The 27320-nt window shown below is 43.4% G+C and overlaps 1 protein-coding gene and 1 long non-coding RNA gene across 2 annotated transcripts in view; one reads left to right on the top strand and one right to left on the bottom strand.

Annotated features, from left to right (window-relative positions):
- Positions 1–9774: 9774 nt before the first annotated feature.
- Positions 9775–27320, top strand: part of rau (RA domain-containing protein rau) — a 47768-nt gene continuing 30222 nt past the window's right edge. Inside the window, exons 1-2 of the mRNA XM_033478725.2 lie at positions 9775–10277; positions 12880–13097. Of these exons, the coding sequence (XP_033334616.1) occupies positions 12894–13097 (204 nt within the window). The 5' untranslated portion in view covers positions 9775–10277; positions 12880–12893. The remainder of the gene's footprint in view (positions 10278–12879; positions 13098–27320) is intronic.
- LOC143259395 (uncharacterized) lies at positions 21829–24903 on the bottom strand. Its single transcript, XR_013033213.1, has 2 exons — positions 23262–24903; positions 21829–22793 (listed from the first exon to the last, which is right to left on the bottom strand). It is a non-coding gene; the product is annotated as an uncharacterized LOC143259395 (long non-coding RNA).

The following is a 27320-nucleotide window of genomic DNA, read 5'->3' as shown; positions in this document are numbered from 1 at the left end:
CTTTTCTTCTATACAAGAGAACTTCGAAAAGGTCTTGCGGAAGCTTAAATTGTTTAAAACTAACGACACTTCGTTCCATTATTTTCAATCAATTTCTATACTAATCGCCGATGCAATTTGCAAGAAATATATCAAATAATATTTATATTTCGCACTTAAGACACTCACAAAATGAATTTGATTTGCAAAAGGCTGTATTTAATTTTCAAAAGCGCGAGTATGTCCTGCGAAAGGATGAATTTGTAGTAAAAAAAATATATATAAATGACCAAAATCAGATTTCGAATCATACCGCATTCATAGTAACGAAGATCCAAAAATCTGGTCATCGTGAAAAATAAATAGAATCTTGATTTTATCATTACCGTAAGAAATCTCTTGGTCGCTGAAAGAAATTTTTCATCGAGAGATTGAATCTGCGCAAAAATCCGCAGTCTAGTTAGAACGATAGACAGCCGATTCGTTGATCGGCGTTTTTGCCGGTTAGTTGGCTCTGAAAAATTTGATTACCGCCGAGTCGCACGTTTCACGGTTCCCTCGAGCAGCCGAGGTTGAAGTGAGGAAGCCCGTTGTTCGCCGCGGGTGTTTTTCTTTCCCCGGTTAATAAAGTTAGCCTGGAAATAGTGCGCGCCGCTCCGGCGATGAAAGCAACACTCATGGGAATGAAGAACTCATCGAAGAACTATCCCGTGAACTAGATGCCGTCAGCGAATCTTGTTACAACAAGAGCGCCGCAAGGGATACGCAATCGGGAGATATCGCGCGGGCTTCTCTCGATCCACTTCGAATTTTTTGGCCCTCGTGGTGAAGGCTTTCTTGCGCTACTTGCCATCCTCGAGACGCAGGATGAATGTAATCCTGTTCGACGGACCATTATAAATCATACACTTCTTTGTCATTGCTCTTAAGCGGCGGAATTTGCTCGATGCAAAGGGCGCCGCCGATTTCGAGCGCGAAGCCGTCCGACACTTCCGACGTCCAGGATTTTGCATTCACGGCAAATACATTCGGCATACGGTATAATCTCCATTGTTTCTAATATTAGAATTCTCTGTTGACTAAATACTATCAGGAGACCAGGAGTAAATTAAATAAATCTGCTTTTTATGACCGTTGCTGTAAATGAATAAAGATTGAGTCTCTGACATTATAGCTAAATAACTGTTTCTGATTTTTCGAACTATAATACATCACGTGCTGATCGCGTAAAGTATTGTCTGAGTTGAGCATATCTTGTTCGAATAACGGGCAAAACTTTTATTCGTAGAGTTTGGTCGAAATATTATTCGAAGAATTTATTAGAAATTTTATTCGAATAAAATTTGATACGATGAACTCTGAGCATTATTCAATTGATGAATGGTAAAGGAAACTTTCGCTTGTCACGGAGGCGGTAGCTTCCCAGTTTCTAATCCGCCATTTACTAAATTCGCACTTTCCTGTACAAGTTTCTCGAGAATTTCATGCGAGCAACGTTGTCGCGTGTGAACCAGTAAATTAGTGAAATTACTCGCAGCGGAAACACCTTCGTTCCAGCGGTTGTCAAATAAGGTACCGGGGATTAGATCAACCTGGCAGTCAGTTCCAGTTTTAATTACCAGAATGCAAATGTGCTCGGCTCACGGTACATTAGCTATGTTAACGATCATCCCTTATCGCGACGGAGTTACGTAATAAATTAATTGATACCGGGGGGATGGGATTGGCGACTCGGGAGTGGCCGTGCACATTTAGGTCAGCTCCTGCATGCTGTTCGGGGATTGGCTTTCGTTACACGGTTCGTGAGCCTCCCGATTTTTTAAGACAGTTGACAGAGGGCAACGAGGGGCAACGAACGGGCAGATGATACGGTGAGCCTGCTGCAGAACGGATAATATCGTTTCGTTCTGAAAATGTGGAGGATTGCAGTCGAGTATATCGCGCGCGTTCGACTACGTATCTAGGATCTATTAACAATTACAAAAATATTCTTCGAGCAAGTTCACTTAGGACATGTGAAAGTAAAAGGTTTGCCCTTTAAAATACGATAAGGTAGGCTACCGAATGATTATTTTGAACGAAATTAGAGTAGTTTGAATATTGTCGATTTTTGTGTCATAGGGAATTCCCGAAAAATTCAATAACACAGAGGTTTCCTCACAACAATTTTTCTTAATATAGCAATCTCCAAAAAATTCGCTCACATGGTTTGAAAGCAGAGGGTTCGCCCTTTAAAATGCGCTAAAGTAGCCCACTCTACAATGTTTTTATACAAAGTTGCTCTACTTTGAATATCGACGATGTTCCTACCGTAGTGATTCACAAATAACACATTGACCTTCAGATTTCTCCACCATTGTTCTATTATCTCGAAATTGTTTGACCACGTACTAGACCCTATCTCGAAGACGTTCCCAAAGTCCCGTAAAAATCTGTTGACAGAATTTGCCGCAAGATTTTTCGCTCCGATTCCGATGAAAAGGTGTCGATTCAGCCTGAGGGATTCTCAGTCCCGGTACACGGAAATACAATTTTATCTGCGAACGTGGAGAGTCCCTCCGGTCGTTGGTTCGACAAATATGACGGATGATTCGACTGGATTCACAAGCGTGTTCCATTGTTAACACTTTTTATCGTGAGACCGGGTCACGTTTACGACGCTGCGAGACTTGGGACTGGCTGGATATCGTATGACGACAAAGTTATGACTAAGAGGCGGCGAGTAAGTCGTACGGTAAACAATTCTGATCGCCCACTGACAAACAGGCTCTGACAATAGACGTAACAGCGTATAAATCGTCTTGCCGCGAGGATCTATCGTAACCGGAGGATCGGCCGTTCATCACCGCGTCGTTTATAAATCCTCCACGCTACGAAGGCGATAATGTTATACGGTGATTCGTGCAAATTAAATGCTAGTTATGTTTTTTTTTGCGGCTGGACGAATTACACGACGGCCGGTGAGTTATTGGAGAACTCGTGAATCGTAATTTAATTGCGGTACATTACTCTGCACCGCTATAGCAGCATCGACTACGCATTCTTGAACTTTCTTGGCGGGTTTTATATGTACAGTAAATTCGGCCTAATTGACGCTTCTGCACAAAAATGGACAATTTTGGGAGAGTAGATACGATTATCCGAGCTTTGCGGTTCGTTTTTATAGTTGTTGACAATCTCATCTTCTGATATCGTCCATTTTTGTGCACAATCTGAGGCGTCAATTAAGGTGAATGTATTTCCTTATTGTTTAGAAACAGTTTAGACTGTTATTTATTTCCATTGCTTAAGTAATAATGTGTTCAATGCAACGTATCTCTGTTAGAAGACATAAAAACAATTTAGTAAAATGAAATATGGAGAAACCTGGATATTATGTATTATATCCAAACTGTGGATCTTTGCGCAAATTTTCATTTTCGCACGTCATTTTACGAAATACAGATTTAATTAAATCACAGGAAAGTCCCCTGCGTCAACTAAAATTCCAACACCGCAAAAAAGAGAATAAATTTATACGTTTTCTTGCACTTTAGATATCTGCTCATGCCATAAATAATTATGACTTCAAAAAACAACGCGTAACGACGGTCGTGCTGGAAACACGTTTAATTTCGAAAACACGCGAATTTTCGGCGCGCATGCCAGTCGCGCTAATTGAATCAACTCGTTAACCTCCGTCCAATTATCGCTACAAGCGTGTCAACCGTATCGCCGAGCAAAACAGCGCGGCTTTATCGGGATTAGTGTACTGTTACAGAGGAAAACAACACCCATGGGAAACGAGTCGAACTGGCCGATGACCATGGGGAAAGAGACCACTCGATGTTGGGGTCGTCCATTGAATGGACGCGGCACGGAACGGTCCCGGAAACGGGCCCCGTCACGCAGACCGGAAGCTGGACCTCGCCGCGACGAAGGATTGACATTAAATCCCATCCGATCGTTCTCCGTCGATCCTCGTTAAAGCGAAAACCGTGGACGAACTCGCCGGCGATTTAAATAACACGATGTTAATTGAATCGCGCAGGACGTCGCTGAAACGTGCTTTTTGCAATCCGGTTGGATTATCGAACGAGGAAGAGCAGTTTAAATGCTGCAGTTTAAATCCCGTTGACGAGGGAACCGCTGGGCCCCGTCTTCTGTGCCGGCGCGTCTCACGCACCGGCTTTCCGAATCTAATTGCACGACGGGCCCCGCTTTGTCGAGCAGCATCCTGCGGTCCCGTAGCCCGAAATTTAAAGATCCGTCGGGGGTAACATTATTTCGCAGGTCGTAACACCCGGTTACGACGATATTCCGTCCCGTTGCCGGCGAACAGGTTCGCCTTGCAAGGTGAGATGCGTGCTTCCCTCCCCTTCCTCTTTCATTCTCTCCTCCGCGATTCTCTCTCTCTCTCTCTCTCTCTCTCTTTCTCCCTCCCCCACCCTCTTCGTTTCGGCCACGCTCAGGCCCCGATGGCTGGCCTCTCTCGCCGGTGTTGCGTGCGTGTGCAGGTGCACACACGGTGGGCGTGCGCCGCTCCATGCAGCCACGAATGAAACTGCACACACGGAGAAAGAGCCTGTGGGAAAGTAACGCAACACCATGAGACCGGTCTAAGGGGACTGGACCGCCGCTGCCAAACTCCCATAGCAAAGCACGCAGGCCGCACCGTGCGTCGTCGTCGCGCCGCACCGCGCTCTCTCGACGTGCTGCACGCCGCCGCTCGCTCTGCGTGCACGAGGATAAAGTGGCTGACCACCGTGGTTCCGATTTGCGAGCTGTCTTCGTTCTAGTCCGCCTCCCTTGTCCTGAAACCTTGATTCAATGGGACTTGGGAGTCTTTGTCCGGCGCTGCGAATGTTCCACGATCGTTTACTGCATTCGCTGAATTTATAGATCAGCAGTTCGAAGACGATCTTCAGATTCTGGGAACCGTCTTCGAGTGGTTAGTCAGTTTATTCGATGTTAAAACTTACAGCAGAATTTTGTACGGTTTTAAGAATTTGCTGAATTGACAGACTCGTCTGGGAGCTTAATTCTAAGGTCCAGCTTCATAGAATACTTTTCTGAGCTGCACTGTCATTTGTGCGTCACTGTTGAAGTGCTTCGAGCAGAGCATTCGACGAATCAATTCTCTAGGAGTTACGTTAGCTACACCCTAAGTGAATCTAGAATCTTTTAGATAATTTTTGACTATTGTGAAAATGGTTCGACACTAATGATCATCCTACAAGATCATGTCCTAGAGATCATCAAGTGACCAGACGATTTTAATGTATCCTTTATTTTTAAAGTATATTTCGGATAAAGCTCCTTATTCGTAGATCCTCTGAACATCAAACCAACCGCATCTAATTTCACCTAGATTTTCATAGATTGCCACAAATTAACACATTAAAGGCGGGGGATCTTAACGAAAGTATGCTAGGTAACGCGGCCGCCGCCCCGCCTCGTTTTTCGTCCTAGAGCGGGCGATATTTTGTGTAATCCTAAAAAAATTTAGACTTAAAAAAGTTTATTTAAACTCTTAAAACTAAAAGAAATATTAAAAAAGAACTAAACACTAATTGCAAAAAATGTTTCAAAGTACATATTTATGAGAAGTCGAGATAAATCGTAGTACTACGACTCCCGCCTTTAATGTGTTAAGCTCCCTAAGAGCACTCGCTCGTACATCCTCTAAGAGCGAAACCGACGGCATCCAGCTTCACCTAGAATCTCTTAGATCGTCTTCAACTTTTACACAAAGTCCAAACCTCTCGCAGAAGACGGATCAACCGCAAGAAACCTAAATCGTCGGGCCTCGTACAAGGAAGTACTTCACAGCGATACGAGCTGAAGAAGCTGCGATAGATTCATTTAGAGCGGACTCTATCGCGACACTTTCGCATCGCACGTCGTTAGCTCCGCACGAGCAGGTTTATCTAAAGATTGCAGCTGGAACGCCGGCGATCTAGTTGCCGAAGCTAATTGAATTTTCCCCTCGAGATCGCCGTGAACGGAGCCAGACTGCCGGCGGGGGAATGTATATACTTGACAGGGGCCTCGTTGTTAGCGACAAAAGGCACGTGTGTTGTGCACGAGCGAATCACGATATCACGCGTGGCTGATATTCCACGATCCTCCCTGTGCCCGTCCAGCGCGTTTTTCGTGGGATCACGCCGCCGTTTGAAGGCGCCGACATTCTCTCTGTTCGCGGGTTCTTTCTCTGTCCTTCGTGCACGCGGGTCTTCGACCTCTGTTAACGAACGAAATCTTGGAAATAAGATTCCAGCCAATTACACTTATAACTCGAGCAGCTTGGACGATGACGGCGCAAGAATAGACGTAGTTTACGAACTGCGGATTCGAGATACCTTTCATGTTTACACTAGTGTGGGTTGTGAAAGGTATCGCATTTAGAGATCCCGTTCGATACGTTCCTAATGGCTGCACCTGCATTGTGATGCGCGCCTCGTATTACGCGGCCACCCCAAGTTGCACAAAGCTCCCCTTTACGAGATTCCAGGTATAATGGCGCACCTTCGACCTTTATCCAATGTGTACCCGGGGACCTATCGACAAGTGCCTCCTTCACGGTGCGGCGGAGAAAAAAAGTCACTCCTTTAGTTTTAACCTTCAAGAACTTTCGCGGGGTAGATATTTATTCCGCGCGTGATATTTGTATTCGCAACTCCGGCCCCACAGCTGCTTTGCCATTCCGAAAATTAAATAATATTAAATAGATAAGTTTATAAATAAATTAAATTAAATAAAATATATCAAATGAAAATAATAAAATATATATAATATAATAAATGCTATGTTATATTTTATTGTGCTCTCTCGAAGATATATCAGTCTTTCATTTTCCCTAAGACGATCATTGCTAAATATAAAGCCTGCAAAATTAAGCAAAATCGTTCAATGAAAAAATTCTGGGGTAAATTCACTTCAGGGATGAGAAAGTAGACCGCTTGTCTTTCAAGATAAGCTTAGGTAGTCTATTGTACGATTTTTTCCCGCAAAGTTACAGCAGTTCGTAGATCGACCATTTTTAAGCTGTCCCCAAAATTTTACCGAATTCAGTCGTTCAGTTTTACTGCAATAAAATATTTAACACATTAAATGCCATGTCCCACAAATTAATGACATTAATTTTGAACTGTAGTTCCTGAAATTAATTTTGATTCCAGTATTCGATCAATCTCAATTCTACTAGGATATTTAGAATGCAAAAGAGTAAAATAACCATCCACTGCGATCAATTTTAGCTCTCTAATTTTATTAATCGAACTGTTTGAATTTTGCGAGCATTTCTGTGCTCGATTTTCATAACACGTGAAGAACCCCAGTGCGTCGTATTATTACGGATGATATTCACCAGCCGCTCTGCTCGAACAGTCCTCTTAATTCCACCCGCACGCGGGAAGCGGACTCATCGTGGGAGAAATCAGCAAAAAGGATTATCACTGAAGGAAATTGTTCCCATTGCTTCCGGAATGAAAGCAAATGCATAACTTTCGTTCATCTTTTTCACCAGATACCGCTACGTTCGTACGCGTTGAAGATCGGATCTAGATCGTATCCGAGCTAGAAAACGAAACATTTTTTTTCCTTGCGCACTCTCGAGCCGGCAATCTCCATGATCGGGGAAGCGGTTCTTTTTTTCGCGCGTGTACGAATGCCTCAGAACCATAACGGGCGCGTGAAATAAATCAGGGATTAGTTTCACTCCCACGTGAACCTCTCCCGCGGACAAGTCCCCGTGGAAACACCTTGAGGAACGATCGACGCCTATGCAGCCACGATTTGAACGATCACGTAGGAAGCGATCCTCTCGTTTCCATTTCCACCAACGGTGCCAACGCATAAATAAAATATCGTCAAACGCTCAGACGAACACGAAATTTCTGGGACTCTGATAAGCCTGTCGCGACTGGCCTTCTTTATCGCGTGGGAGTTTATCAAGCCCTGTTTAACGTTCTCCAGCGACAACACAGAAGCCATATAGTTTCCATATCGTACATGGAAGACAGTGGCGAGTGTCTGAAAATGTTTATTTAAGCTGTGTTTACAAATTTTTATTTACTTATTTATTTGTGTATAGTATACGTGTTAAAGAGCTTTTGTAAAGAACAAGAGAAATCAAAACTTCATAATCTACTTTTAACATCGAAGAATGAAAGTTTGTTATTTTGTATGTCGAAAATGATGACGATTCTCGTTTATAAATCTGTGCATGGAGCAAGAGAATGTCGTACACATGTACTTCGTCATAATGCACTGTCGTTTACAGGTACGCAGAAAGTCTCGGGTGACGTTCATTAGTAGGTGAAACTTGTTCCACCGACATTGTAATTTACTCGCTTAGGAAGCTACTAGTTCCGTTCACGGAATTTCAATTCCCATTTAAAGTCTCCTGTCATCGAATGAATTATTTCTTCTCGACCGACGAACGGCTCACGGACAGATCGACCACCTCAAGGACACCTCGGAATGTTCCTAAATCTCAAGAACATCGATTTCCGTTCTGTTCTAGAATGCGATTTCGAGTACATTATTTCCATTGTAACGTAGACATCCATCATGATTGCGGAAGAATGTTGATGTCATAGATAATTTGAAAGTCACGCAACTGTGCTCGCATATTTCAGTATTATTAGAAAGCACCTCGGAACTGTATTGTATTAGCATATACCCACAAAATATGGAGTAACTGAGAACATCGAAAGAAGCACCGTGTAGTGTTGCATACTATTATTATCATCTATTCTTTACACGTTAAAATGATTAACAGAGGAAGTACACAACTGAAGCAGCCAATTTAATTCTGCACAAAATGAAAAATAACTGGACTGCGGAATTTCTGCGTTTATGACAAAAATAAACAAACAATGCACGATACAATGGAAACATAAAAATAACAGCGAGTACTGTTACAATATTCTTAATTTATTGAGATGATTAACAGACGAAGTGCATAACTCAAGCAGACAATTTAATTCTTCAGAAAATGTAAAATATATCTAGACTGCGGAATTTCTGCATTTATGACAAAAATGAACAAAAAATGCACAATACAATAAAATCATAAAAAATAGTAGCGAGTACTATTGCAATATTCTTAAATTATTGAGATGATTAACAGACGAAGTACATAACTCAAGCAGACAATTTAATTCTGCAGAAATTTAATTCTAGACTGCGGAATTTCTGCATTTACGACAAAAATGAACAAGTAATGCACAACACAATGGAAACAAAAAATAACCGCGAGTATTGTTACAATATTCTTAACTTATAGAGATGATTACCAGACGAAGTGCATAATTCGAGCAGACAATTTAATTCTGCAGAAAATGTAAAATATCTAGACTACAGATTTTCTGCATTTACGACTGCAACTGCAACTGCTGCAGACTGCAGCGACTGCATTTTGTGCACGAAGCTCTGCGAAACAGTTCCATAAATTCCAGAAGAACGCCAACGGCCGAAGAAATCCTGGAATCGTCGCGGCAGCAGACGAAACCGTTGCGCTTCGTGTACAATCGGAAAGCATTGTCGCGGCCGGGTCACTGCATCTCATAACGTATGCACCCCAGTGCAGGCGAGAGGAAGGGCGAAATCAGGAGGGAAACCGAATTAATCCACGGGCATCCTGGGGCTGGCGGCGGAGCGCCCACGCGTTGCTGAAAACTCGCGAGCGTTGGGTCCTCGCGTACGCTCGTCCAGCTCGGGTCCGCCTCCGCGCAAACACACACCGAAACTCGCTCAAACATTCGCCGTGCGTTCGAGGCGTCTCGTGCACTCCGCAGGAAGGTCGTTTTCTTTCCTCCACGCCGCGCCGGTCGGCTTTACTATACGCGTCGTTCGTCGGTTTTACTCGTCCGCTCGCGGCGCGGCTCCGTTTCAGTCGTAGCGCAGCGCTCGTGGCGTGTGGAACGCGGTGCACTCGCGTCACGAGTGATATATCAAACGCTTCCCGAATCGCGTACACCAGTCGCACGGTTTCTCTCGCCTTCCCTCCAAACATTTCTCAAGATTTACGCCTGAAGTCCTGAAGAGATCGAACACTAGAGGGATTTTCTTTCGGTTCGGTGGATCGTTTGGTGAACAGTGATCGACGGGAACTGAGTCTGCAGGACTTAGACAGTGACTCTACGGTGTTCTTTCTTAGATTTCTCATATTCCTCGGGATTTTCACGAAAGTGTTCCACGGCGGTACCGGTCGCATTCAATGCCGCTTGTTCGCCAAGTGTTAACATGATTCCCGCGCATTGACGTTTGCGACCGACCGCGGCTGCGGCCTGCTCAGCTGTGAATTCGTAAAAGTGAGTATCGCATTCTATTTCGTGCCATCAAAATTACTTCGTTCTGCTCCGCGATCTATTTTATTATTGGACAATTATTATATGATCCTTCTGTAACAGGCCTTCGGTCATAGTACTTCATAACGTGGGCAAACTTCATGTACTTGATTTACTGCATCTTTTGAGATCATGCGTCTTCTTGAGACAGTTTGGCGTAGCGATATCCTGAACCAGTTAGCCCTTTTTTGACGAGTGTATTTGTGTCATAGTACATCAGCTAACTGATTAAGAAGGATATATACTTTGTTAGTCTTTATTAAATTGTATATCTTATAAAAGTGAAGGAAATATGAAAAAGATCAAACGTATACGGTGTAATTACAGTAACTCACTTTTCAAGGAGATTCCAACAGTTAACTGGTTAAAATAAATGCTGGAGATTTCTAACGTTAATGCTCCAAACTCGCGCGGACAATTAGCAGACTCGTACAAGGATGAATTCATTTTAACTTTCCATTTTAGTAATTACTAGCTTGCGGATCTTGCTGCAGAATGAAAATTGTCTTCGTGAATTGTAAGGAGCGGTTACCGGTTACAATGTATTATAACTATAATTTATCTCTCCCTTGAACAATCTCGACAACGAGGAAAGAGCAAATCGACATTCTTAAATTATTTTAATCTTGCTACTAATCTTGCTTCTCGTCGCACATGCGTAAAATCCGCATGCTAGTAATCAACGTCGCGGAGGATTAGCAAAAAGAGAAGACCGTTGGCTCAGAAATCCCAAAAATACGGACCGCTGCACTCTAAAAAATTCAATTTCATTAGCGAAGTATTTGAGAAACGAGCGGAAAAAATTCGATCCGCAGTAAACGCGCACCAAACGAGCCTAAAAACGCCGGTCATTACCAAACGATACTCCGTTTTCGCGTGCGAGGATCGTTTAAAAGCTGCGCGCTCTGCCCCGGCTAATTATTATTAATGAGGGGAGATACAGTTAACAGTGTGGGAATAGTTACCATTTTCTTGCGCTCCCTCGTTATGGAAATATTCAAACAATCGGGCCACGCAAGCTTCTGCGTAGCACCGGCGTTCGCCAGCTTCGCGAATGTTTCAGCTTCTGGAGCTTATGGCACGCAGCTGCGTCGCGATTCCGCTGTTTATGCTAGTCCGCAGGGAGCTCCCCCCGCATTCGACGGTGTTCCGCTCGTCGAACGAAATCGCGCCGGCTTGCAAACGAAATCGCATCGCGTTCGGTTTTTTTCTGCAAAACTTTCCGCGTTTGCACATCGTCGGCCGATCGCTTCGATCATTATCGAACGGCCTTCGCCGCGATTATGTTTCTCCCTGATGCAACCTTGCCACGGGGCGGAGGCGCTGCCATTCTATTTGCAGTGGACACGGGCGCTGCAATTACACGATCCCGCTGTCGTAAATCGGAAACAGTGGAACGGACGAAAATTGGAGCAAGAATTTCACCTTGGCTTCAACCTGTTCTCGAGGATTCTCGCTGGTTACCACGTTTCAAGCCGCGTTCCAAACCAGTTCGCTTTTGCAAAAGCAAAACCGACGATTGCAATTTCTAATTCTGATTCACCGCTGATTAAGTCACCCGCTTAATCGGCGTTCCGACGGTAACGCGTTTTACAACGCGCGCAAATCATTTCGGTGTTAACGACGATCCTAGGGGACGATACATGGTATCATTCCAGGTCTAATGCCGTCGTTTATGCTCGATCCTGAGGGATAACGGAATAGTATTTTATCTTCGTAAGCATTTCCGCTTCTGATGCGAGTAACAGGAATTTCTTTTTATCAAATCTCGGATAGCGGTTCGCATAAGTGTATTAAATCCGGAATTACCGAGTATCCTAGGCAGCTTATCTCGCGAAACTTGGATCAATTTCAATTTCATCGGAGCTGCGGATAGACTGCGAAACGGTGTTCATTATTTTGTTTATTTCTTTCTTTGTCACGCGTGAATCACTTTTACTGTTCCTTTGTGCTGAACACGATAATCTCTAGCATCGAATGAATGTCATGAAGTAAGAATTGTATCTCGGAAACTCGATGTGAAGCTGACGAAACGATTCTTTTATTTTCGTTATTTTTTAATGAAAACGTTTGATATGTCTCATTCGATGAATATAAAGCTAATTATGCTCGAAAACAAATCAAAGGCGCAGGAATTGGTCACCTCACAGTAATCGGCTCTAAATTTATTATGGGATATACGATTTGTTAATTCTTTAAACGACTGAAAGAAGTTATAACCAACTGACCGATATATTTTTTACTTTTTTTATTAGATTTTTGAACAACATTTATAGCATCTCTTTGACAAAATTTTGATCATATTTTATAATAGAATACGATATATACGATAAAAATAGCTGTGTACAGCGAATTTATGTAAAAAAAATAATTGTCGAAAAAATAAGTGTCAGAACCTGTTGAATTTCCGGGTCGATTGAATTTTTTCGGGTGACCTGCAAGAGGCAGAGGTAAAATTCGTGAAAGACGCACCTGTAGAAAGAAAGTCGTCACGGGTCGATCACCCCAAAGAATCTCTCCCGTTTCGACAGAAGGAAGTAAAAAGACACAAAACCGTTGATTGCAGGTGAGACCAGAGGAATGCTGAAGCACGTGTCGGTCTCGCCCTGGAGAGGGCGAGCAGACAGCGTGAGCCTCGCCTCGAGCGGGGGTGCGAGCAGTTGCGGAAGCGGAAGTCCGACTCCAGGTCATACTCCGCCGCCCTCGAGGGCGTCCTCGTGCGCGTCTCTCGCGCCCCTGACCGCTCTTTCCAGCTTCTCGCCGGCGGACGCCACCCAACAACAGGTAAACCCACCAAAATCCGTAGAGATACATCTTCGAAAATCAATTTCGCGTTTATCGTAAACCGCGGCCAATCGGAAATTGCTCGTTGATTGCTGGCACGGGGTGGTGGGGAAGGGTCAAGAAACGCGGTGGAATCGATTCTAATGGAAAAAGTTGCTCGAGAGAAAGGTCTCGGTACGCGGGAGAGAAGAAAAAGCAATGACGCGGTTGCTTAATGAAACCAACGAGGAGAACAAAACGTTATCCGTGACGGCGCGGTGGAACGGTTTCGTGAAAACGAGAACAAAACGATTCCCCGCACTTATTAACAGCTGGCCCGATGTCCTTGCGTCGCTAATGGGATCCATCGACGGGACGTGTGTTTAATCCGTGATCATTTCTGACGCACTGCCTTACTGATTACGCTGGCTGCTAGAACAGCGGTGCTTTACCGTACGGCAAACAACCTTCGAAGTTAAACAGTACGTTTTTCAACCCACTCCCCTCTCGGAGAGGTCACCATCTGTGTAACTCTGACTTTTTGATCGGCCTTTGCGCAATGCTTAAAGTATCAAACACTGAAGCTAAGTGCAGCGGTGGCAGTCGGGCAAAGTAGTACGGTGCTCTTTGAACAAAAAAATGTTATTTACAAAATATATTTTTCTGATCGTAGTTCTTTTTTTTAACAGCTGCAATAATAATCAGACTGTGAGAGGTAACTTTGAAATAACCGCGTGCTCCCAGAAGAAGAATGAAAAAGAAAATTATCTTTCACGCTGGCAGATACTTTGCCCACTTTTTTCGGTTCATAAATATTTATTTCCTGAAAACTTAATTCAATTGCCCGATTTTAAGCAGAGAAATTAACATAAAAACCAGATCGATAGTTTTTTAGTCGAATTTAAAGCTTGGGTCGGGACGTTACGAAACTGCTAATAATTGTGGTATTTTCAAAATTAACAATTTTCATAAAATCTTTGCCAATCTTTTTATGAAAGACTTTTTTAATTACTTCTAACGCCCTGTCGTTTCGTACTTTCTTTAAAGCGTCACCTATTATTTTGCGAACGAATACATAAAATAAATTAGAAACTTTTTCAAGCGCAAGGAATTAATGAAATTTTCAATGATCCATTAAAATGGTTACTCTAAGAGACAATCAGTTGAACAATCGATAAACTGCAGGTTGCCTGCACTCGTAACAAACATCAGCAGATGCATCACGAAACGATGATAAGATTATAGATTGAGAACACTGTTGTGATATTTGCACAGTGTGAAAATGATTAAATGGAGTAGCGAATGTCCGGTTTCAGCTTGCAGACAATTTTTATCGTGCATAATTATCCGCATTCTAATGATCACTGCTGCATATTCCTTCTCGCAGACAGTGCACGCTGCCGTAAATACCAGCAAGCAGTATGATTTATACACCGTTTGACCACCCGGAATCGATGTGCAGAATTTTTACTATGCACGGAAATCAGCAGTCTCGATATCGCACGCTTCCTTATCGCAGAAAATGCAAACAGTATTGCTTTACGATTCGATCGAACGCACAGAGAACATCTTATCTACCTGTGTTTATTCTACAATTTCGAAAAGTCTGCAATTTACAGTTAAAAACTTCTTAATAAATTGTTTTACGGTTTTATGATATAAATATTTAAATCGTATTACAACAAGTTATTACCAATTACATTATTTAATAATATTGTTTGGAATTATCACGTAGAAAATGATAGTATAACAGAATATAGCGTAATTTCTTAGTATAACAGAATAATTGAAAATTCTATGAATAGGATTCCGGCAGATAAAGTCTTAACGAAGAAGTTTCTGGATTTGGTTACGTATCTTTTCATTCCTATCGGTGGACTTTCGGGGTTGATTCGGATATTATTTGGAAAAGCAGCTGAACGTCTATTTTTGTGGGACGAAAGTCGAGGTTTCGTGTTCGCGGAGGGTGAGATTCTCACGACACGGCCAACAGTCCCAAGTGCCTACGACTGCACACCGTGCGGTTTCGCATCCCTTTTTGCGCGAACAGAAACATGACTCTCCGGAGGCCCTTCATCCCGGACAAGATGTTTAGGGAGGTCACTTTTTCTCGACATCTGCGAGGAAACCGAACAAGGAACGGCCGAAAGGCCGCATTCAAATAAGAACATTTGCATTCAGAATCCCACTCTCTGCAGGACAATTCGTAGTTTCGTCCGAATCCTGCACAATAACCAGCGAAAGTACGCTAACAACCGTGTTAACGTTTAAAGAATTAATTCGCGACACGAACGGACCGCGGAATCCCGTTCGAATTATTTCGTACTGTTACCGTATACAATTGTATCGAATACTATGGCACAGTTACGGCAGATAGATCATTCCGAAAATAATCACAGAAAATGTGCAAGACAATTTTTCACACGATCGTGACTAACGAGTTATTAATCGTATGCACGTGCATTGTGTTTATACGAAGAAAAAAAAACTACGGAAACGTGTTTCGATCGGATCGCATTAGCGGCAGTTTTAATTCAAAGCGTATATATATATCCGTCCAATTGTATTCAGAATGAGTCCTCTCAGAATCTAGGATCCCGGCGAAATCGGATTATCGACTGATTTCGCGCGCACAGGATTGTCTTTCGTTTCTAATTGTATCGCTAATCATGAGACCACCCGAGAGTTTGGCTAATGAGGATTAAGGTCGCCGCGTTCGCGAGGAATGCATTAACGCCTGTGTATCCCACTTTCTGGGGTTGCAACCGTGAAATGGCCGTCGTCGATACGCGACCACGTTAAGACTGTGTGTGCACGCGTTTGAATTTGCTTGGCCCGCTTCGCACGCTGCGCTGCGCAAAGGTCGGCGCAGACGACTGACTTCTTCCGTTAGCTTATAAATTCGAGGAGCCATCTGCTCGCACATCCTGGCCGGTGGATTGAATATTTTCACAACCAGATTCCCCACGGAAAGTCTTGTGAAACGTATTTGCCGTCGTTTCACACCTCGCCGCTTCGGGGAAAAAAAAATGTTAGGTGGATCGTGCGGGCCTAGAACCTTTTTTAACAGGAGCTACGAGAAACAGATTGTAATTCGAAGATTTCGGAACGAATTTTGTGAATTTGCTGTTTCATGCATTTGTTACAATTTCATTGTTTGGTTCCAATGTAAAGAAGCAATTGTAGAATTCGGCAATCTGCGATTACTAGATTAATTGTGCAACAAATACGAATTTCTTTCTTTCACGAATGATTTTATTAAGCTGACGTTCTCAATTTCTTTTAATTTTGCAATTGCTTCAGATTGCTTTTATTCATTTTTGTCACAAAATTTAGTAGTTTCTACACTGCCGTCATTTATGTGTGTGTGGGAAATAGAAATTGTCTGGAATAATTGTGTAGAAAAAGAGTTAAACACAGATGTATTTTACCTATTATTAATTCACTCCCAATTTGACCCTGGAATGTATATATAATATATAATAATAATAACGCGTATATTATATATTAATAATGTTCTAGTATTTATCTATACGTTTGTAAACAAATTAAAAATTTGACGCGGTATCTGTCACCATGAACGAATCTTGCGTCTCCGAATGATGTTCGTTGCCGTCAACGCGCCTGCAACGCAAAAAGCTGTCTCCCATTAAAGACTATCTTCCCTCCTAACCTAGAAAGGTATGAAATAAATTTCGAGAACACCCGACGTCGCCTGGAAGTGAATTGGGGAGGGGTCAACAAATTCTTCTCTCCGTTCTAGGGTCGCGAGTCTCGTCGCTCCGTGGGCTATCTAAAAGTTTCGAGCCGTATAGCGGAGTTTATCTTTGTCGGTCCCGCAGTTTTTGTCGGCGGAACCAAGAATTCTGTGTGAGAACCCCGCATGCCAGGACGTCGCACATTGCGGCCGACTCACAATATGGCTGAAAAAGTGCGCCGGTGGTTCCACTTAATCGTTCCTTGTGGTTACCCGAGTTTCGCTTGCCGATCGGGTCGCTGAAAAAATCGGACCATCGACTTCCTCCCGAAATTTTGCTAACAAACGCACGAAAAATCCATCGTCGAGAGAACGCGCGCCATTAGAGAATGGAAGAATGAATGGCTCGCGATGAACGCATTAGGAATATGTTTTAATTCCGGCGCGGCAGAGGCTTTATCGCTCGATAAGATAATTGCTACGCCGAAGCGCGTTCCGTTTGCTGGTTCTCGAGGATGCTGGAACCGGTACGGAATAAAACGTATTCTGGTCAGGTTTTTTTTCGACTCCGTTAACTGACTGTAGGAAGGGAGCTGCGGCTTCCAGGTTACCGCACAGCTTTACGTAAGTGACGGGAAATACGAAAAATTATCGCGCCGAGCAATGATCCTTATGATGTCAACGTCTTCTTCCTGGTGCTGGACCGACTCTGTTCAAACGCGATCATCTGACACCTTAGATACTGGACAGTAGCGTCGATACATCAGCCGTATATTGCTCTTTCGACAGTGTTTGTCCGGTGATTAGTTTCCCAAGAGTTTGAAGCACAGTGGATTTTCATTGCACAGACTTTCCAGACTCGATGCAAATCCTTAACACTAGAAAATCTAATTTATAAAATCTACTCGTGCAATACTCAATGTATGTTCAATAATACTCGATGACTTTATAATTTCTCAGTCTACAATTTATAGTTAAATATTTCTTAATAAATTGTTTAGTGGCTCAAATTATTTCAATCGTATGCCAACGAGTTATCTCCGGTGTCATTAATAATTTCGTTTAGGATTATCATGTAAAAAAAGGTTATTTTAACGCTAGCACAACAATTGAAAATTCTAGCTACATTTTACTACTATTATTACCAGTTCATCGCAAAGTTTCACCTGGAAATATTTTTACAATTTCGGTAGCCGCGAAGAAAAACCCAGTCGGTTCGACCGTTCGATAATTGTGGTGTTAATAATTCCACTTCCTCACGTCCGAATAGAACGATTTGATCGCGCCTGATGAAGAGCGAGAAGTTGGAATCCAGCATTCCGAGATTAATGGAACAGTAACTGGTTTGTTCATCGCCGGATCTTCTCTCGATTTTCCGAATCGGAGACCCTACGGCACGAACAATAGGCATTATCCGGGGGAATGGAATATAGGAATGATAATGGGGTGAAGGATGGCGGAGATATCATCTCGACCTTGTATTCAGACCAAGAGACCGTCGCGTTGACGATCATCCTCGAGGAATCCGACCTTCTTCGCGCCGAAGAAGGGAGAACTGTCTTGCCGTGAGAATGGTAGGACAAAGGATTTCGAAACTCGAGGATGTTTCATTCGCTACCGGTGTGTACATTTTCTGAAATCGTGCGAACACCGACGGTGCAACGTTCACTCGGGAAGGCCGTGATCGAACGACACCAGAAAAGTCGAACGTTTCGGTGGAATTAAGCGCGCTTTATCAGAGACCGGTTCGGGATCGGAGTGCGTACACAAGAAAGCCGGAACCACGGGCCGCCGCGCCGGATGTTGCGAGGTCCGAGAACCCGGGACAGGTCCCGAACCCAGCAGCGGAACGAAAACGTACGTGTCCCATTGATTCCGGACAGAAAAAAAGGTTGCGTTAGATCGACGTTTTCGACGCGAATCCGGCGGCCTCTGCACGCAAAAAGTAATCTATCGGTAAACCGAACAATGGGACGCACCTGTGCCTATCGAGTAGCACGAAAAGTAGGAGGCATTCGTCCAGTTTCAATTTTCTGGTCCGATGTCTTTACTGTCTCGTTAAACACACGCACGTTTTACCTGCTCAACTTTCACAACACGAAACGGGAACGATTTCGTTTTGTTCACCGAAAAACAGACAGTCTAGCTGGAGGCATCATTATGCGTTTCGTTCATACTTCTAACAATTTAATACCCTATTGTGCTTTCTGAATAGTTCGTTCTATAGTTGATCGAATAATTCTTTGCTCGAATAATTTTTTACTCGAATAATTCCAAACATTCTTTATTCTCATAATTCGAAAAAGTAATAATAGAAGAAATAAATCAATAAAAACTACGAAAAAGCGTTTTATATTCCATCATTTTCATTCAAATCAATTATTTTCCGTATGAATAAATAAATATTATAAATGTGTATTCTTATTCGAATGAATTCTTTCTCGAATAAATTCTTACTCGAATAAAATTTTATTCGGATACATTTTTATTCGATCGAATATTTATCCGATAGCACCAATACAATTTTATTTATTAGTAGTTCACCGTTCGAAACACAGACCAACGGTTCTCCCATTCCCGCAGTAACCTAATTTTCGAATTTCCAATAACATGGGCGGACAATTCAGTGGGCAGAAGAAGAAAATCCGTCGAAAGTCTTCCTGCTTCGTTTCCTTCGCAGAGCAGCGAGGGGGCGTAATAAACTGTGCGTCGCATTAATTATTACGTGTCGGCGCACCCGCATGACGGCGACATCGGTCTTCGAAGGGTGGCCGGTGGGGGAAACCCCCGTCGCATCGTCGAGGCTTTTCACCGGAGGCCGTCAAACCTCGTCCCACAATGGCTTGTAATCAGGATACAAGCGATCCCTGACCAGAAGGATGCTTCCCGTATGAGATCCAAGCAGCGTCGTACGTCACGGTTATGTCTCCCTTGAAAGCATCCTTCTCGGAACGTTATTATCCTGCGGAACAAGCTCTCTGGGTGTCTAGGTGTTCGTTCGAGCGAGCCCGATCGGCGTTTAAAGCGCGGGGTTGCTTGTCCGCCATCTTATTATCATGTTAAACGGTCCACGGAATGTCTGATTGCGTAACTGCGTTAAGTAGCGCTTTCCTACGGCGGGGAATGCCATTATGTCATAGCCGCGCGCGAAGAAAGTCGGCCCGACGAGATGCATAATCGACGATAAACGCGTGCGTGTCACCCCCTAATTCGAACAACATATTACTGCAACGAGAGACAATTGACGCGTCAATAAATGCATTTTCGTGATTCGTAAAACGTAGTGAAATTGCTTCGTCCGATCAAAATGCGATTTAGCGACGATAGGAATGCTTATGCGAATGCCGTAAACGCTATGAAAGTCGTTCGATTATTTCGTAATTTTATAAACATGACGCTCTGTTGCATCGTAATGAGACAGTGATGCAGATTTCGTACATAATTAGCTAAATATGAATATTATTCGTTCATCTGTGAATCGAAGCAAAATTTGATTGTTCCGGTAACGTGAAAGTACCAATTATGAAACGCTGTTGCTATTTTAGTCGTATTATCTTTCATTTATATTAAATAAATATTTCAAAGTTCATTACGTTATCTAGAAACATGAATTTATCGAACAGTAATATAAATATTCAACAGTAACACTTTTAAACTTCAATAGAATAGATAATAATCTATATAATATAATATATTGTAATAATATAATTATAATATAATAATACAATTATAATATATTATAATAATCTATAATAATCTATATCCCCTCAGAAAAGCGTTCCGTAATAGGTAGTCTTACCTCATAAAAATCTAGGAATGAAATGAAGACATACAAGAAACAAAAATGAGATCTCGTTCTGTTACGAAAATTAAATAACGGCGAGGAATTGGTAATCAGCGTAGAAAGAAGTCGTTCGAACACTTTCGAGGGCGACCGTATTTGGAGGAGGGACGTCTCCTGTCAGCTCGTTCACAGATAATTATAGGTTATTATCAGGCCCGGAAAAGAAGAGAGTCACGAGATGAACTCTCCTGTTTGGAGACACACGTGATTTTTAACGGAGTGGTCGGCCTTAAATAAACACGGGCCGAATCTTACAAAAACAGGGTTGACGTTCCTGATGGAAGGAGCAGCGGGCATTCGTGGACGGATTAGAGAAGCCCTCGGGTTCTTTTTTCTTTCGCTTTCTCCACCATGGAGAAGATCGACTCCGCTGTCTGCTTGTTTTCGTAACCATCGCTTAAACAAACGCGCGGAAGCTTTCGGCAAAATCGTGGATCGCGTTGCGCTGGCCGACCAGATCCACAGATAAATCGGCTGGCGTAGGCGGAAGGGGAGTTTCGGCGCGATTAGCCCCGTGGATTCTTGGGTAATCGCGGCCGGCTTTCTGTCAGATAATGCCCGCTCGGAACAACGGATAGATCGAGGCTCTTCCGGGATCGGCAATTAGTACCGAGAATACGTGATTCGGGCTTCCGTCCCGATAAAAACCGTATCGATCATTTCGGTATAAATAAAACCGTCTTCTTTCGGCTTATCTGCGCGAGCGACGTCTCTCGCCGGGATGCGTTTTCTCCAGTTATCGGTGCCGTTCACCCGTTTTTCCTCGAACTGATAACGAGATCACGAAAAAGAAACGCCAGTCGAAACGATTGCCGGCCGGCTGAAGAATTGATCTGCTCGAGTCACGCGAGAAAACGCGGGGAAGCAGCTTGTCTCGGTCGTTCCACGGATCTTACACAATTCTGCGGCGCTGTTAGTGCAGGATTGTTTCGTTACATGTGCTTGAGTCGTTTCTGATTTTTTCGCTCTTTATAGAGGATGATTGGGGTTGCGTACGTTGAGGCTCGATCAATTCTTCCATGAAAACGGAGCCGCCGTTACTTCTAATTAGTACATTTAATAATACCGTACGCACTATACGACGTTTCGTACACGTGTTTCATAATTTTAGCTTCTGCTGTGTTTTCTGATATATTTCTGAATTGTTCATTAACACTAGGTTCGCGGAATCCGTCAAAATGGCGGGTCACTAATTTTTTTATTTACGATCATTTAGATTGTAAAGATACATTTATTCGATATATGTTTTACTCGCGGCAAATATTACAATAACGCTGGTGAAAAATCAGAATAAATATCTCCATGTTCCTTTTAAAAAGTAATATAAAACAGTTGCTTTTAGTGCTCTGTAAATCAAGTGTGAAAGAAGGACATAAGAAACATCCACCCCCAAAAACTCTTAAGTATAATACATTAAGCATAGTATATTATAATTGCCCTGCTGTAGTTTCTGATCTATTTCTGAATTGATCACTGAATACAGTATAGTGTACAAGAAACGTTCACAAAAATCTTCCAGTACAGTATTACCCCGTTAGTTGATCTTAAAACGATGAACCGTTTAAAAGCTCTAGAACTGTAAATCCAGGAAACCTCGCACCAAAATTATCTAAAAATAGAGAACGCCTACAAAATCACGAGTACGATACAGCTTCGCAAGTGGTCCCTCTCTAGCGTTAGAATCTCTTGAAAAACCCGCAGATTTCTTCCGGTCACGTCTGCGGTGCGACCGTGGCGATAATTGTGTCTTAACGAGTGAGCAGCGGAGACAGTTAACGAGGCATTACCGCGCTTGGAATTCAGATCGCGAGCGCATGAACGTAAACCGATCCGGTCGTTATACTGTTCCGACTGATTAATCTTCACGGCTGATTCCGGCCCGGTTGATCGTCCCATCTTCGAATGGCGGCTGCGAATTCGGAATGGAAACGCGTCGGCCCTCGTCGCAGGGGTCAGTCCGACTACATACATCCGCGATTTAGCGATCGAGCTGCGAGCCGGAATCCGTTGCTTAACAGCTATGACGATCGTCGATTGCACAACCGGTGACGCACGTTCACCTTCCAAATACGTTCTTGGCGATTGCTGCAAGGGATTCTGCAGTATAGCCCTGACCTTTGATAGATTGCGGTCCAAATTGTCATTTCGTCTCCGAAGCAAGGGCCGCACCAAATTACTGAACGAAATAAATCAATATTCAATGAATTAGAACAAGTAGCTACTTCATATTTCATTTGTTAATATTATATTTAGACCGTGGACTTTCATGCGGAATAAAAATTATTTGAGATAATCGTGTAAGAAATATAAGTCAGTTTAAAATATGTTTCCTCCTCGATTAATAGCAAATTAATAGCAATAAATTGAAAATAATAGAAATAATTGAAAATTAGAAAAAATAGAATAGAAAGAATTGAAAATAATAGAGATAATTCAAAATAATGAAGCAATACCTTTAAATTATAATATCTTCACAGTCTTGTGATTGATTCGTTAATTAATTTAAGTCATAAACGCATGAAATCCGCAGTCTAATCATAATGCTTTGGCATAATGCCAAAGCATGCATTTTATAATATATCAATTTGGTGGGAAGAATGGTACTCGAGCTACTAGGCAACAAATTAACGTTGCTATTACTTACGGATAATCCTATAGAATTTTCTAATTTCGATCTGTTACGTTTGTCCGGACCTTTTATCTGCTGTATTTCATCATTGAGAAGAAGCTGTTCCATCGTGGGTCAGGGCCGAATCAAAAGAAGCAGCGAGCCGTTCGTTGCCCATAAGTGTTCTAGCTCATGCGCGGAACCGCTTTGGGGCCATGCAACAGGTTCAGGACGGTGATTACGCCATTAATGTCCTCGATCATTGCTCGGAAGAAACGGACTTAACATCCCTGCGTCCGTTTATTATGCGTGTTTCGTTTTGTATAATTGCATGTCTGAAACGCACAGGTGGCTTTAAAGCGTGATGCCGACTTAACGACGAGGCGAATGGGATTCTGTAACGTAAATTGTAGATCGTAGCGGCGATTGGTGGCCCATTCAAGAAAATCCTCGCGTAAATTCCTACGGCGTGAATTGGTCAACGGCTGCCGCGCCGGTGAAAGCCACTGGCTTCTCACACGTGGCCGAGTACGCGAAACTACTCTTGAACAGTCATGCCTGTACCGGGAATCGCTGGTCAGCCTGTTTGTGACGCATGGCGGCCAATTAGAGTGTCATTCTACATATTTATTGGATCGTATTGCTCTTAAACGTTGTATTATTCCCGGCTCGACCGCTGGCCTATCTGCATTCGCAGCTCTAATTCATTCTCAAAGGCGGAACTGTCGAGCCCCGTCGCGGCATTCTTTCTCGAGGTGTTACGCGATTGTCTAGCTGCTCTAATTGCCCCTTTTTATCGTTGTCGCCGATCCGCAGGCTTCCGCGGACCCCGGGAAAATTATAAAACCCTGGTGGGAAGCTTCCTCGACGAGCAGATACATCATCCAAACTCGATTGCTCGCAACCTTTCATTACCGTAGGAAATTAAATGCCGGCTAAGACTAATCATTCCACGCTTTATTTATTAAAATGCAATAGACAATACGCTCCGTTTTTGACGTGGCGTTATAGAAAAGGAGGCGCCGCGTTTGCTTCGAATATCAATCGATATCTGATCATCGTAATAGAAATAATAGATTGAGAAAGTATTCATAGATACAAAGGCGAGAAATGTGTAAACGTCGTAATAATTTCTTTTTAGCAGTTGGAAGAAATTTATATGGTTTTCAAACGTTTAAATACTCGGGCGAGATTCGTCATTTTCACTGTAAAGGGTTAACAAAGTAAATGCTTCGATGAGCATCGATGGAAGCTCGTGGAAGTGAACTCTTGGCGTCAGAGAAATTTTGTGGTTTTGTAACCGTAGTCAGTTCCACCGTGATTCATACCCACGCGATCACATACGTGCGTCGCGAACTGTTGCTTTCCAAGCGAATTATTTTATTTCGCGCGGAGTTAGAAAGCCTCGGAATCAACTTGTTGCAGTAATTAAATGTTAAATCATACTTTCGATCGAAGAGAATGAATGATCGGCGGCGCAGCGACGCGAAAAGATTCGGAGAGAGATAGATCAACGTTTAAAAGTGGGTGTCGCGATAAGGAGAAATTACAGGAAGCGATTAAAATAGGACGCAGGAATAAAATCGAACGGCGATTAATGTATCGCCTGGATCGTTCCAATAGATCCGTAACGCACAACTCGGCCGACACGTTTCACAACGGAAGACTTACTGCCTGGATAAACAGACGGCCTGCCACCGCGGTTTCTGCTTTGCATGCGATTACGCAGTGTTCACACCACGAGCACGTGCTAATAAGCTGGCATTAGAGGCGTCGCGACGATTTCTCCGGGCGCCGAAAGGTCTTCGCGGTATCGGCGACGATCGTGCCATGCGTCGCGTGGGCCGCGATATTGCCTTCGGGGAATCCGTGCTGCCCGTCCTTGATCAACCGGAGATGCAATCCGAAAGTGTTCGATCCGGTTGCGCGAGTTTCGCGGAATCGATTCTGCGAACAGCACGCGAAAGCTGCGATCCTTCGATACGCCTGGAATTTCCTTATGGTGCCACTGGTCCTTTAAAAAAAAAAGGACGGGCCCAAAGGAGCCAGCTTCCTGCCCAACATCGAGCCCTTTCTTCGCGCTGTCGTCGATCGACATCTGTGCGAATGGGATCGCAACAATTGCGGTTCCCCGGTACAGATGGTCGCGCTTTCGTTTTGTATCCGGCGCGGCGGACAGTCGGCGTTACCGCATTTAACATTCTTCTCGCACGGCTCCGGGACCTGCCCATATAATGCCAGAAACAACGCTGCTTTCACGCCGAATTCTGAGCTGGGGAACACGTGGTTAGGTCTGAAAGGGGAGCGTTCGTCAGCTCGTCGTCCTTCCCCGCGGTTCAGTTTTCGGGAAACGTGTTAGCCGAGACTTCGCACTTTCTTCATTTTTAACACCTTGACATACCATTTTGTTCGCAGTTATTGCGATTACAAATTTTTCGATTGCAATCATTTCTTAGAAGAGAAAGGAAATTGATGCTTATCGTGTGCTTAAATTTACTTGAATGCTGAAATATTGATGACAATATTTTAGAATTTTATTCCAATTTTAAAGGACAGAATAACATATGTACCTAATAAGTTATTTTTAAAAATTTGTACGACGAGTCGGACTCGTCAAGGTACGGCAAGGTGTTAACTCGATGCTCGTCGTTGCATCATTCTTCTGTAATCAGAGGTTTCTACTTTCCGTTGCGTAAATTAAAATTTTGGGGGAATATTTTTAGAAAATAGGACTCCTTAAGAATAGAACTTCTGATTTTTTCTTTTACAGCTCCTGATGCTACGAAAATGTTTCTCTGAGATATTTTCAGTCGCGAGAAATTTAAATGAACGCATAAATGCGCGCAACGTTTACGTTCATTACACGAAAGAGTTTATTTCTGCACAAACTTCCGAGACTCTTCGAACTGGTGTCTTTTCGCATCGACACAATGTTCACGCTCTCTGCGCGAAGAATTTCATTTTCACGGCCAACATTTTAGCGAAAGGGGCGCACAGTGGATTATTATTACGTCCCCGGTCGATACGTGATCCGATCAACGACGTGTTCGAGCTTTCGATGAAAGCGTTCGTTCATGGCAGCGTGCTCCGCCGATCGATTCGGCATTTTCTGTCCACAAAGAGCCGCTTTATGGATCATCGTGCTTATTGGTTGCGCTTTTTGGCAATTCACGAACGAAGACACGATCTTACAGACGGAGAAACACGGAAAGAAGAAGAGAAAGCACAGAAAGAAGAGAAGACGCAGCAGAAAGAAAAAAGAAATCGAAGCGCACGCTGGCTAATGACTGCGAAGATTGCTTTCCGTGCGCAAATCGCGAGCATCGTCGGGAAGGAACCTGTTCGCGAGTGGCACTCTTTCGGTCCGTGAGATAAAAAGTTCGATGCAGGTCTCTGAAAGAGTCTCGTGTTACTCGACCGACCGCAGGAATTAATCATCTCGTCTTCCACCTCGACGTGCGATTCTTCTTTTCGTTGCGCACGCTCGTTACCCTGTTCCCGGGAGTTCCTGGTAGCGGTCTTCATCGAGAGAGCTAGCTCGCTCGCTCGTAACACGCGTGAAAATTGCAGGCGACGCGTGTTTGCCTCTCGCGGAGTGCACCGACAGGTAGCGACTGCCTGGGAATGTAAATGAGTCGCCGACAACTGTATCGGAGAACCACAATTTCCTTGGAACTCGTTGCTGCGAGCCTTGCGGTTTCGCGAAATTGTAAAATAATCGCCGATCGAATTCGGTTCGAATCGGAATGCGAAAACATGATCGATGCAGTGGACCATGTACCGAGTGTCACATATGTAAACGGAACTCCTATTGCATTGTTTTAGGTTAGTTCACGGATATAACGTGATGCACGACCAGATTTCGATGCACATTTCCGATCGTCTTTTAATAAAACGATCGTACATTTGAGATATCGAGCGAATATAAAAAACGAAGTACGAAATGAATACAATAGGCCACTAGGCACATGGTTCTACCAAATATCCCCCACTATGCGCGAATTTTCTAGCATCCCCGAGTGCGATCGACGGAGCCTGATCGACGCCTTCTATTTACAGTTTCTATCTTGGCCATTCAAGATCCCCTCCGACGGA

The sequence above is a fragment of the Megalopta genalis genome, chromosome 4, assembly GCF_051020955.1.
Source record: "Megalopta genalis isolate 19385.01 chromosome 4, iyMegGena1_principal, whole genome shotgun sequence".
NCBI lineage: Eukaryota > Metazoa > Arthropoda > Insecta > Hymenoptera > Halictidae > Megalopta > Megalopta genalis.
This window is presented reverse-complemented; position numbering and strand designations above follow the sequence as displayed.